At 40.8% G+C, this 14,497-nt stretch overlaps 1 protein-coding gene across 5 annotated transcripts in view; it reads right to left on the bottom strand.

Moving 5' to 3' along the window:
• ralgapb (Ral GTPase activating protein non-catalytic subunit beta) overlaps positions 1-7,109 on the bottom strand; it is a 33,210-nt gene extending 26,101 nt beyond the window's left edge. For 2 of the 5 annotated variants that reach the window (XM_076993358.1, XM_076993359.1), the window contains exons 1-2: positions 6,805-7,108; positions 3,689-3,896 (exon numbers count right to left, since the gene is read on the bottom strand). In XM_076993358.1, the coding sequence (XP_076849473.1) occupies positions 3,689-3,865 (177 nt within the window). In that variant the 5' untranslated portion in view covers positions 3,866-3,896; positions 6,805-7,108. Of the gene's footprint in view, positions 1-3,688; positions 3,897-6,804 lie in introns of all 5 variants that reach the window. The other 3 variants (XM_076993361.1, XM_076993362.1, XM_076993360.1) reach the window with 2 other exon arrangements.
• Positions 7,110-14,497: the final 7,388 nt, after the last annotated feature.

The raw sequence follows: 14,497 nt of genomic DNA, 5'->3' as shown, positions 1-14,497 counted from the left end.
ACCAGTGTCCAAGTACGCTCCTTGGCACAGATCCTTGGCTGTTCTCAGTAGTCAGCCAGTAGTCAGCCTTGGCTGGGGGGGGGTAGTCAAGAAAAAATAAAAATAAAAATAAAAGAAAAATGAGATCCAGAAAGCGAAGCAGAAGGGAATTCACAGGATATCCTCCCACTGTTATCGGGCTGCACAGAAGCCCGCAGGAACCGCAGCACCAGTGGAACTCATCTGAGCAGAGGCTGCGCAACACAAGAGTGGAACACGCCCCCCCCACAAACAATAGTACGACTGACACACACCCTGACAAACAACAACAAATCTAGAGGAGGAGAGCTTTGTGCTCACCGATACACACATGGCTGACGACGGCCTGGTTAACGCCCCACAGGATCAACAACATTCCTGTGCAGCCCAAACATTTTCCAAGGCAAATTATGCAAATCTAGCACGCATTTCTTTTTTGTTGACAGGAGAGAAAATTACTTTACGAGACGGATAATGGCCCTGCCGTGGTAGTGGCGACAACTACATAACCAAACGTTACAGACAAAAAAGTGTCATGAAACAAAAGCCGATTAATATTTTTAGCAGCACACATATATTTTGTGGAGGTGTGCATGAGACACCAGCAGTTTCCAAGCTTGTACAAATAATGGCCCACTTCAAGGGCCACTCCCCCATTTTCAACTGAACAGACTTTTTTAGAAATTGAATTACAAATGGAACTTGACACCTCTCTCATAGTTTTTATGTATGCATGATTTATGATCACTCAACATATCTAATGAACACACAGTTGCAATCCAAATTATTCAACCCCCATTGCAAATTAGGTTCATTTGCATGAAAATTTACTAACATTCATCTATTTGCAATAAACCAATCAAACTAAATTAAATTTTAATTGCTCAATACTGCCAATATAACAAGAGGTTTCTACAAATTCAATACAAAATGCCACTTTTAATGACTACTACAGTCTCCAAATGATTAAACCCCCTGAATAGAATGCCTCACAGGAACAGACATTTATAATCACACTAGCTAATCAAGAGCTTCATTAGTGACATCACATGTGCTTGGAGATGAAACAAATCCAATATCTGGATTTACTAGGGGTCTGTTGACAAACATTTGATTGCATGGGAGAAATATGGCCAAGTCAAGAGATCAGACCAAAAGGTTAAGAGATTGTTGCCTTGCACCATCAAGAAAAACCATACATACAGATAGCAAAGGCACTGAATGTTCCAAGAGATACAACCAGAAGCACAGATCGCAAGTTCAAAAAGAAAGGAACTCTGGGTACACTACCTGGTCGAGGCAGACAGAGGCTGCCATCAATGTCTACCACCAGCTTCCTGTGGTTGGAGGTGGTCAAAAACCTTGAAGTGGCTGCAAATATCTGCAGCAAGATTAGACAGTAGAGGCACAGAGGTTTCGAATTGCAAAGTAAGGCACGTACTAAACGCAGAAGGCCTCCATTATCTACCAAGACGTACACGTCTAATGAGCCAAAGGCACAAGAAAAGGCAGTTCTGCTATGCTTGAACCCATATATACACACGCCAACTGTGTTTTGGGATTCAATTCTGTGGAGCGATTAAAGAAAAGCGGAACTATTCGGGCCTGTGGGTCAGTGGTGTGTCTGGAAGAGGAAGAATGAAGTAGAGGCTGAACAGAACAGCCCACCTCCAGTGAAGCATGGTGGTGGTAGCTCACTGGTGCTCTGGGGCTGCTTTACTTCCTATGGCACTGCAAACCTGCAACGTGTGGAGGGCAAGATGGATTCATTCAAGTACCAGGAAACTCTAAGAGGACATGTCATGCCTTCCACGCCATTGTCTATAAGATATGGGCAAAGATTCCTCAGGAACAGGGCCAGAAAAGAGTATCTGGCCATAAATCACATTTGTGGCAGGCCATAACAGCAAAAGGGTGCTCTACTAAGCACTAAAGATGCTTGCCATGAAGGGGTTGAATAATTCTGAGACTGCAGTAGTCATAAAAGTAGTGTTTTGTGCTGAATTAGCAGAAACTACTTTGTTATACAAGTTGTGTTGAGCTATTTAAATTGTTCAGTTTATTGCAGAGAGATGAAAGCTACATTTTGTAGATAAACTTAAGATTAACTTGAGTGTTGAAAAGCTTTGACTGCAACTGTATTTAAGTTTGATACCAAGTAGACACCAAGCACTGCACTGTTGGGCTGATGGAGGGATGATGAAAGGAAGACTGGCTCAGCATTGGTCTTGGACCTATAATGTGATGAAGCGCTCAGAAAACCTAGTTTCATAAAAGATACATTACTTGATTCTGAAATTTCATCACTTTGTTGGACCAGGATACTATGAAAATGGTGAACAGTAGTGAAGTACATGTAGTTTGTTACTACACTCTAACAAAGCACTATCTAGAAGTACTCATATTAACATGAATATTCAGATTTGAGGGGTTTTTTTTGGACTTTCACTCTACTAATTTATAATAAGAGCTTCCGTTACAGTCCACTGTTCACACAAACACCCAGCATTCCTCATTATATTTTAAGCAAAATGAAACTTTATAAGCTGTGCGTGATTGTGCCCTTTCTACTTATAGGACACCAGCTGTCCACAGTGTGTTTTCATTTGCTTTGCCTAACTGCTTTGAGAGCACGAAAACGCACACAAACCAGCCAAGAGAAGCGCTTAGAAAAGACATGAAAATGTCGGACAATCTGCCACTATTACTTGATGAACTGCTAGAAAATAATTATTCCTTCAGTTTCAAATGACTACTTCACCATCAAATTAATTCAACAATTCACATGACTTGAAAACTTCATTGAATTAGCAAACACACACTGAGAAACAACTTGTTACTGAGCCAACGCAGCAGTTGAAAACAGAAGCTGTGTCTTGAATCCCCATACCTATTACCAGTGGCTAATTATGACTACCCAAAAATGGGACAGAGGTGTGCAGGCAACTGTCGTTCATAGGAAACCAGAGAACATTCTGGTTGGTCTCGAGCAGCAGCACACAGTTCTACTCTCTTGGACTCCCAGCCAGGGGTGCCTCTGCCTTCACCAGTGGGCTGCACCACCCAGAGTCACCACCACAACTACAGACAACCCTTTTCAATGAAAATGAATTACATTCTAAAGTAGACAGATTTCAACTAAATGGATTTCAGGATGGCTCCAGCAATTAAACTAAGGCAAAGTTTGGTCAAACTACTCGTCCTTCCGACTCCAATACTAAGAACCAGTCAGCTGTTGTTCTTCTATAACCACAATAAAGAGTAAAAAATAATAATAAAATAACGATTAAGTATAGTTGTTTCACAATGCACGGATCACAGATTTTAATAAATTAATTAATATAGGGCAATATAAGCTGTACAGTACTATTAGGCTAATCTAAACTAGACTAAACTCTACTATTAGACAGAATTAAATCAATGAAGGGATCATTTTGTCACACAGAAACCTCATTGGAGAAAGATCCCTTACAGGAACTGTGGGCTAGTATTTAACTACAGTCAACAGGTTCAGTTCACATGTGCATTAAAGAAGGAAGAAGATATAATCTGATAATAATGTGCGAGTGTATGTACACGCACACAGACAAACAATACTTTGGTGCATCACTGACTTCCTAATTTACAGTTATTCCCACCCAACACACACACACATTAAGTACCACCTTACCTCTTTATCAGTTTTGAGGAGACACTCAGAGACAGGAGCTGCAAGGCTGGCCCCTAGGGGGCGCACCACCGCATTGGCCACATCACGGCCCACAGTGGACGGGTAGGAGTGCAGCACGCTCAGGTGACCCTGATCACTCTGGACCACCAGGTGCAAAGAGCGCCACTCAGAGTACATGGCTGAGGCTTCTACTGGATCCAGCCGAACACTGAAAACATAAAGACAAAGATCTATGGAGAAGGTTTAAAACACTTAATACAATGTTGGAAGTTCTGGACAAGGGAAGCTGCAATAGAGCAGATTCTGATTAGAAATCATGGTTAATCATAACACATCAATTCACAGTGATTTCTGTGGGTCTAAAAATGCAATTGCCAAATGGCTCAACTGTACTCACTCATTACCCATAATAATTAGTTTTGTACATTTTACAACACATTTCTCCACCTGATGTGGGAACCTGATGTGTTCTTTCTAGTGGACGACAAACTTAGTATGCCATTACAATGTTTTGGCAACAGTAAATAATCTGTTACTTCTCTGCTGTTAACCTCTGAACTAAAGAACTATGTATTCCAATAAGGAGTTCACCTAACACTAGATGATGATCTACACAGCAATTTGAAGACTTTCTATTAATTTCAAAGTACCACAAGACAAAATTTCTGTTTATTAGCAGGGACAACTACAAACGAAAAGGACAATACTGGATATTCAATCATGACCGTCTTTAAAACTGAATTCGGCATGACATTTAGAAGCACACATAATAAAACATGATCAAAAGCATGAAAATGATTAAACAATGGCTGATTCTGAAATATCATCTTTCCATCTTATGTAAGCATGGGAAAGCAGCAGGTAGAATTGTTAGGATATGTAATTTCATCAGAGAGAATTCAACGACTAGTACTCGGATGAGCTAGTGCATCGTGGGAAAAGCATGTGACCACAGCACATTGTTTCACCCCACCAGTCCACTAGAACGTTTTAAGGCAGACACGGAGCTAAAACTAGAAGTCACTCAGTCACTTTCTTTGTCAATTATACCAAAGAGTAGCTGTTCAGTGAAACAGCAAATAATTTTAACTCCTGTTAGCACCATTGACAAACTGAAGTAATTTACATTTCAATTCATCTCACAGAATCCAGCTATTTGAAACAGTTTGTATGATCCAATATACACAAATACTGACACATTGTTAAACTGACTTTATGCTTTTATTTCTTTTGCTGCTTTTGGTTAAAGATGGCAATAATGATTTCACTAGGGTTAAAGGAAGGAAAATATGCTGAAGAAACAAGTTACATAATTTAGAATAGTTACACCTGCTGTTTGTATCAGGGCTGTTTGTATCAAACCACTAATTTCACAGACTTGACTCTATACTGCTGAACTAGCTTGAATTTTGATCAAACCCATAAGTGGCAAACAGATTTAGAACAACAAATTTCCACGAAATTCACCACCATTTATTTTTGCACCTGTTCAATGGCCTTTATTTCCTCTTGCTTAATTCAGTCGGACACACCCAACACATCCTCACTGAAATGCATCCAAAAAATAATGTTAACTAACTTCTGTTAAGCTCATACCGGAGGATATATATATCAAAAAAGGACCTGACATTTTGACATCAAGCAGGTTACTTGAGAACATGCTCATGCTACACTGATCTGATGTGTGAAAGGATGTTAAGAACAAAAATGTTAAGCTCATGCCTATATGGACTCTCCCAAACCAGTTAATCATGACCTCAACCTTTGTCATAATAACGAAGTTTAAACACAACTCGGCTCATACAAAGCCTCACCCATCACAGACACGAACTAGCCAACACTTATCTTGCTCCACATTATGTAGTATTTCAGAAAAAACACAAGTTTGCTATTTAAGTCCTAGTCAGAGTATCACCGTTCGGTTGTGTTAACCTAGTTAGCGACTTAGCCGCTAAAACATTACTGAGGCGGTAGAACTTCCGTAGCAACCGACAGCTAAACACCGAACTAGCGCCCGGGCTAGCGGAGGTAGCTAGCGCCCAAGCTAACCGAGGTGGCTAGCGCCCAAGCTAACCGAGGTGGCTAGCGCCCAAGCTAACCGAGGTGGCTAGCGCACAAACTAGCGGAGGTGGCTAGCGCCCAAGCTAACGGAGGTGGCTAGCGCCCGGGCTAGCGGAGGTAGCTAGCGCCCAAGCTAACGGAGGTAGCTAGCGCCCGGGCTAGCGGAGGTAGCTAGCGCCCAAGCTAACGGAGGTAGCTAGCGCCCGGGCTAGCGGAGGTAGCTAGCGCCCAAACTAGCGGAGGTAGCTAGCGCCCAAACTAGCGGAGGTAGCTAGCGCCCAAGCTAACGGAGGTAGCTAGCGCCCAAACTAGCGGAGGTAGCTAGCGCCCAAGCTAACGGAGGTAGCTAGCGCCCAAGCTAACGGAGGTAGCTAGCGCCCAAGCTAACGGAGGTAGCTAGCGCCCAAGCTAACGGAGGTAGCTAGCGCCCAAGCTAACGGAGGTAGCTAGCGCCCAAGCTAACGGAGGTAGCTAGCGCCCAAGCTAACGGAGGTAGCTAGCGCCCGGGCCAACAAGTCAAGCGTGGATTCTGAAATTCATGTAGCCAAGTAGCTACAAGCTAAACAAACATTAGCCGCTACTAGCGACATAGACAGACACTATAATGCATTTAGACATCAAGTTAGACAAGAACGACTCCTTCAAATTAATCTCGGCCATGAAACATGCCACCGCCTCATCCCAATATCTCCCCACACAGCTAAGACAAAGTCGGGCTGGTAACGTCAGCCAGCGCCGTTCTTAGCCGCGTTAGACGGATCGATCAGGTTCATCTGACAGCTCGAGTGTCGCGCTGGACCACCGCGGCGCCGCACAACACCGCGCGTCGTGAAGCCGTGGATGCCCGCAGGATGTCACGACACAAACACGAGTAACTCCCCGGCGAGGTGACCTCGCCTCTCCGGCCGGTCAGCGCCCCGTCGGCGGACTAACCCCGTCAGCCCGCTGGCCGGTCTGGTGTGTTTGTGTAGGCCGCAATGCGGGACGATCCCGCAGGAAAACACACACACCCGCTACCAAACAAACAAATATTTACACCAGTTCATCATAATTACCTGATTTAGATGTCATATCAAATGTTGGTGTTTTTATTCAAGAGTTTTGTACGGACAAACGGGAGAATCTCTGCAGCATCTTTAGTCACTGGCTGGACTAGACCCTCCGTTCCTCCGTCACCCAGCGGTAGTGGCTGCAGCGCTGCAAATGACCGGAGGAACAACCTCAAGATGGAGTAGAGAGGAGAAACACCGGAGCGCAACACCGGGGGGTTCATTCACACACCGATCTCTCTAATCCCATTTAGTCCAGGACACGCAGCTAGTTCAAACGGCAGTGGTTATAGGTCGTCTCTTAATATTGTTTATTTTTTTACGACCGTTTGATACAAGAATCGTTTTAAAACTGTGCCACCTGTTGGAAGCAAAGCGTGTAGCTATGTAAAATATCTCAAATTAATCTTTAACGATGAATAAAAATAGAAAAAAGCATTAAAATATGGTACTCCTTAAATTAAAATCTTTTTAATGTATTGACATGTCCTAACTTAACTCTTTAAAAGAGGTCGATTTCTGATTAGACCTATATAACTATCAAACATACTTTCTGCAGTGAAATTGTGCATGCACATGATGAATATAAAAAGCATGCGATATATATAAATATGCGATGATATTTGTTGTAAAATTATATCCTAAAGATGTTATCTGTAGAAATTGGGTATATCCTGATAAAACATTAGGTAAGAGCAATAAGATTTGTGCATAAGCAAAATAGATAGCCTACTGCTGTTAGCCATTTTTTGGGAGGGAGGGAGGGAGGGAGGGAGGGAGGGGGCCTTCAGCTCATTAAATTTAAACAGAAAAATAAATGCATCAATTTGTTTTTTATATTCTAAAGGCTACTTCCAACACCAACATTAGTCCTAAACCTAGACTGTTATCTTTCACAACGGAATCAGTTTAGTTCCAGATTTGGGTTCATCTTTGTCCAAAATTCTGGCCCAATATGTTCAGACGTAGGCGCTGCATTAACCCATTGGAAGCAGTTTTGTTTCACTTTAAATTAATGTTGGTCTATTTAGACTAATTTGCAATTGATGCCTGAAGTAGTGTACTAAAACCCCTGGGGTGGAAATATAATACATGTATTGATGATTTGACAAACTGATAAAACTTTGCTTACCTCTTTCATGAGCATTTAGCAATGTCAGAATAACGGATTGGAAGATGAAGTGATAGAACCTGGTTTAATGCATAACGTCATCAGAAAAGTGCACTGACATTACATATATAGTCCATGTTACCATCGCTAATTATTTTTTCAGTGGAATCTAACCCCAATGTAGGTTAGCTGCCAAAACAGTTAAAAAGCATAAAGGGCAAAATAACAAAAACAAACAAACAAACAAACAAAAAAAACAACAGCAATGGGTTATGACTCTCTAGTCCACCAGATGGTGCCACATTCACATTCAATAATGGTGGCAACAGTCACAGATAGCATTCAGCCATGTGCAAATTCATGTCATATATGTTGTTATATAAAATATAAAAATCATGCAAAAATGGGAAGAAAGTAGAAAAGAAGCATGCATTCATGTGTGTCGTTTATAATTTTTCTTTAAGCACATTATTTATTTTCTTCAATATCCTCAAAAAAACCCAAACAACTAAAAAAAAAGAAAAACAAAAAAACTATAATTTAGTAAATCTCGCTAACTTTCCTGGCATTGAGCAGGCTTTAGGTATGTAGATATAAATGTACCTGTCAGCAGTACAATTATGTTTTCTTCAAATTGTAAGTCCCTAAGCAGAAAGGTTTGATTACAATCTGATGAGCTTGTTCCTTTGCACACAAAACTACCACATTTTCTTCAAATGTTAATATCAGTCATATCTATAGATCCTGTGCCACGTGCTTTTGTGTTCTCTGTCATTAAAGACTGGATGAACATTTAATGGTTTGATATGTCTGCATGCGGTTTTATGCAGAACTGGTTTTAGACTACAACACGCACATAGAGCTTTTTTTTCACTGACCTACTAAAGAAAAAAAAAGGAGAAAGAGCATTTCAATGTGGAAAGAGGAATCTTATCTCAATGACAATACTGTTCCCGTGCTATTGTACGCTGTATTACTTTGTTGCTGACTGCTTAATAATACATTGACATTGTTTGACATTGATTGCATATTCCAGAGAATGAGAAAGCTAGCTTTTTTATCTGCAGGGAAGGTGTGCATGTGTGCATGTGCTTGTGTGTGTGTGTGTGTACGTACGCACGTGTGTGCATGCGTTTCAATGCTTTGTTTCAGGTAGGGTGTTTTATATCCAGTAATAGTGACCAACTACACAAAGGGTTAAGTCGCTGTCACCTAAATCATCTCAGCACTGATAGACCTCAGAGAGCAACAACATGTTTGACGTCGACAATGCCTAGACACACAAAGACAAGCCCGAACCCAGCCCTTCATCCACAAATCCCTCCACCTCTACCACACCACAGCATCGTATATATGTGATACGTGTGTGTATGCACGTGTGTGTGTGTATGGTGTGTATGTATTGCCAATAACCATCCTGTAGAGTGGCACTCGTCGTTTTTTAATTACCCGAGTTGTCTCAGAGCTGCTGCGGTTGTTCTGAAAGTGATAAGAGGTTCAAGCATGACTTTTAGTGGGACGTAAGACAGTGAAAGCTCTGGGGGGTATAAATTATACAATGCTACATTTGCTCAGAGACGGAGTGAAATGAAAACAAACACGTTTACCGTGAGGGGGCACGGCGCAGGACCTTTTTTCCGTCCCTGGTGGATCAGAAGCGTAGCGAGACAGGAGCGGAGCAGACCCATCAGAAGAGCAGTCATAACCTAACTACCCCACCGCTGCTCGGGACACTCGCGATAGTCCCACTTCAAACTGACATCATTAAAAACCTGTGGAACATCCTGAACCTTATATATATATACACACACACACACACACACACACTCTTTTATACACACACACACACACACACACACACACACACACACACACACACACACACACACACACACTTCATTGTGTAGTGAACTACACACGCTTTCCGAGGAATCAGTTTGTCCTTATATAAATATCCAAATCAAGAAGATTCCAAGCAATAACTGGAGTATCGGCAGTGTACTGTAGTAAAAGAGCATGCACAGTCTAGAATTGGCGGAATAAAATGGTATTTGTAAGATGCACATATGACCTTGAATTATGCAACAAAGGCCGACTTTTCCTGACTGTGGCACAAAGACACACCATCAAAACTGTACATTATGCACGCAATATCTCTAAATGCAATGATTCAATCCATATGGCTATATTTAAACCTCCATTTTAAATATTAGGCATTGATGGGGTGTTCCCAATTCTGTTTATATAGCAAATTAAATTCAGCTGTAAAGCTTTCTGAAAGCTTTCTAATAAACTATAATTCATGGATGGTTCTGTTCTGCCATCTTCATGTATAATTCTCGTTGTAGAGATGGAGCAGAACACTCCTGTTCGTGCCATACACGTTTTACCATTCCAATAGTCTAAATGTGTAGTTCTTGGTAACAGGTTATATGGAATTAAGGAACATTTGTAAACAACCTAGTAAACAACCTAGTCACGATCATCTTTAAAAATAATTACGAATCCTGCGGTTTTACAATTAAAAAAAAAGCGAACTTTAATGTAACCTTTAATGTTAGGTTACTTTGATTTGCTAATAAAGTGCGAAACACAGAGAATAATCAGAAATGTTCGGTACTGAAATAGTTGGTGGGAACCGAGAACCCTGCGCTGCGTTTGGGTTTTACTCAGCAGACAGCTGCACACGTGAAGGCCGTGAAACATCACCAAACTACTTAATTTCTCACATAGCCACATGTTCTCACTCATTCTTTCTCTCTCTGACCTGTCATTTAAAGGGAACCTCCCCATTTCTCACCAGACACCGACTTCTTAATATCTTTGGCGTCTCTTTTTGTCTCCTTTTAACTAGAGCAAGCGTTTTTCGCCTTGCTGTGACCACATCTAAATGTCAAAACGCTGGCGGAAACGTGCTCTCTCCTGTCCTAACCTTCTCTCTACTCTCTTCTCCGTAATTGAAACTTACTTTGTAATGCTAATGTCCTCTTTAATTGTTTATGCTATAACACATTAGTCTCCTGGTAAAGTGTATTGGAAAAATGGTAATTAAGAAGTTTGTATTCTAATATGAATAGTTAACACTATATGCTTTACACGGTGTATGTTATACAGTAGAAGAATCTATAATACAGTACATCCCAACTGTATATCTGATGCTTACACACACTGTGGAGGGAAAGAGGCAAACTGTAAATATTATTATCATTACAATCACCTAACCCTTCCCTTCATGACAAGACTCACATCAGAGTTGATCTCATGCATGTACCGTTGTTTCCTGCTCACAAACGAAGGCAAACACAGCAAGTCAGGATCTCTAAAAATATATAGCATGAGAGAAGTGACAAAGATTCTGAGAATAGGCATCTCTCTCTCTCTCTCTCTCTCTCTCTCTCTCTCTCTCTCTCTCTCTCTCTCGCTCTTCCCTTATTTCAGCCAGCACAAATCAGCAGCACATACAAACATGGCCCAGCTCCTGAATAATGCATGAGGAATCTGCGTACCTTTCTTCCACTCTCAGGCCTTCCCCCTTTCTCCGCAGTGTTGCGGCAAGCTTCTCATTTTCTGTGACAATGAAAGTGAGCCGTGGCCGAGACTGATGAAAAATAACATCACTCTTGATATCTGTGCAGCTCCCACCCCGCACCTCAGCCCTCTCCTCCACGATAGGGAGCGATTGTAGTATTTTAGGAGAAGAGGCTTTGCCCATCATACAAATACAGGAGTTTGGTGTGAGGGAACTGTCTTCAGAGGAAAAATTCTAAATGCAAAAAGTAGTTTGGGTGTCTGCTTTGTTTTAACACGGTAAACATAGTCAGTGCACATGGGAAACAATGAACTCTCTCTCTCTCTCTCTCTCTCTCTATATATATATATATATATATATATATATATATATAGAGAGAGAGAGAGAGAGAGAGAGAGAGAGAGAGAGAGATTTGAGGTATGTGTAGTGTACATAGGATAGGTGATATGTAGAGATATTAACAGAGGTCCTTCATCAGATGTGCAAGCAAAGTGCTTATATACACTGGCTCTTCAACTGATGAAGGACCTGTGTCCGAAATGTCCTGTTTCTCTGGAAACTTTGTTTTTCTTCGGAAACAATTTTTTTATCTCTCTCGCTCTCTTTCTCTCTCTCTCCCACTCTCTCTCTCTCTCTCTCTCTCTCTCTCTCTCTCTCTCTATCTATACATGTAATTTTATTTCACATTCATGATGAGCCAGCTTATTATTATTATTTGACAAAATTTAATAGAGCATTATCCATCTTTTATCAACACACTTAATAAAGGAAAATGTACTTATTCCTTATAATCTGAGATTTAGTAGCTCAATTGCCCAATTTACATGACAGGGTCAAATATGCTAACATTGACGATCATCATCATGTTAACTGGCCTTTAAAATCTAGCACTGTTAGGAAAGATCACATCTAAATAAAAGCAACCAATAATTTGTGCTCCAGAGGAAGTAACAGTAAAGGTTTCCTCCTCGTGCCCATAGCATTCTGAGTTTAAATGCACATGAATGATTTAAGAATGCCCAATTTATTATTGTTTTATTATTATTAGTTGCTACAATCTCAGATGACTTCAGCGTTAATAGGCTCCCATTGCAAGTAATGCTCTTTGGAATCAGATAGCCTTTAGAGAATCATTTCCAAGGTGACTCGTGCTTGCATAATTTCAACAGCCTTCTCCACATTTGATTTGCCTTGAAGTGGACAAGCAAATAAAATACGACCCAAGAGAAAGTCCTGAAGAGGCGCTGGATGTCTTTGACTCTGCGTTTTTTCCTGCTTGATCTGAAAATGCATTCGGCTCATAACCAACATGATTCATTTCTCAATTTTATGTTACCTTTACAGCGAGCTGGTGTTATTCTGAACAGGAACACAATGTAGGTCTTTTTAACAGAACCAAACACTTCTCAAAGTGTACAAAGTGTACAAAGGAAACCAATTTGTTGTGATAGTTTGTGTTGGTTTTGTCTACGCTTTGCATAACTGAGTAAATATGAAGTATTTTCGGATGTAAAAAACTTTCATGCAAGGTTACTAAAGTTGCCTGTTTATACACGGATGCACTTAGAAGCACAACGAATTGTAGCTGCTGCATTTTATGGTCTAGGCCACAGCATTTGTGTGAACTGCACGGTAAGACTGAAACTGGGTGGTTACTCAAAAGTTATGATGACCTTTAAAAGAGGAATGAAGTGTGCTTGAACATGTCAGGTGCAGTAGCACGCTCACATTCTCTCAACGTCCTGCACTGGGCTTCACACTCAATCGCCACTGTTTTCTCACTAATCCCATATTACATTGGAGATCACCTGTCTTTAAACACTGTCGGACGTTTCTATGGTAAAAAAATTAAAGTGTGAAATAACTGAAATAGCCGCCATAACGATTGAGCATATTTCTGCTGAAAAATAAATCCATTTAGAGTGTTTTAGCAGAAATCCTAACCAAACTGCCACATTCCAGTAATGCACAATGTTTGCTAGTACTGTTTTTGAAAAATACTGCAGGCCAATATGTTCTCCTTCATGCATTTGCAATATAAAAGACAATGACCTTGTGCTGGCATGGCATTCTGGATAATATTGAGCTTTACTGAGTACTCCTACACATTATGACCTGCAAACTTTAAAGTGATCAGAGTTACTGAAAGGGAAGTAAGAAACATGCTTAGTCACCAACTTTCCAACGAGCCAGAAGATACTATTCACTTGTGCTCTGTTCTACGCAGGTATTAAAAGGTTTATGCAATGCTAAGTAGTACGCAGCTAAACTGAAACATTTTGTAAAGTGGTTACAGCTGGCAGCAATAAGAGTGCCTGAGTAACAGATGTGTTTGTCAAAATATTTGGTGTAGATACACGTCACCTTGTTTTTGGCTTTGTAAGTGCAAATGTGTGAAGTGAACACGGTATGAGTGACCACAGCTTCTTTGTCTGACGAGGGTTACATAAGGTGTGGTTCATGTACACTTTCAGTATGAACGGTATCTTCACCAGACAACACGCCGTCCTCAGAGCCACTAGTAGAGGAGCTGATCATTCAGTATTTCCACAGCATAGTGTCCTGGGGAATTATAAGTATCCTAGAATATCTTTACATGAACTTACGGCATTAGCTCGTCTCTCAACCCTGTGCTGTACTTTAAAGTTAAAGTTAATTTCCTCTCAGAAAAAACAGACTTACATGAAATTCTGTAAATATTACCGTATACCTTAAAAAAATGAAAATTAGAAACCCCATAGTCTTTGATGTTTTCTCCTCTAAATTTTCCTGCACTCTTTTAAACCTGTGCCTATTTTTTTTTCATGGTTTTCTCTTTGGTTGCTTCCAAATTCCCAACCATCTGTGGGTATGTGATACTTTTCCTCAGCACAATGAGGCTGGGAAGGAAGACAGTGTTCCACATAATCCTCCGATTCATTCAACTCTCACATCATATCATGCAAATGGGGCTGCCGTTTCAGGGCCCACAATCCTGTTCCAACCACATGCCTGAGTCGGGCGCGATACAACAAATTTATTATGCATGCGTTGCGCTAAGCTTATGGTAATAAGGTATT

Source organism: Brachyhypopomus gauderio, unplaced genomic scaffold (assembly GCF_052324685.1).
Source record: "Brachyhypopomus gauderio isolate BG-103 unplaced genomic scaffold, BGAUD_0.2 sc111, whole genome shotgun sequence".
Taxonomy (NCBI): Eukaryota; Metazoa; Chordata; class Actinopteri; order Gymnotiformes; family Hypopomidae; genus Brachyhypopomus; species Brachyhypopomus gauderio.
The sequence above is the reverse complement of the archived record's forward strand: the minus strand, read 5'-3'. Positions and strand labels throughout refer to the sequence as shown.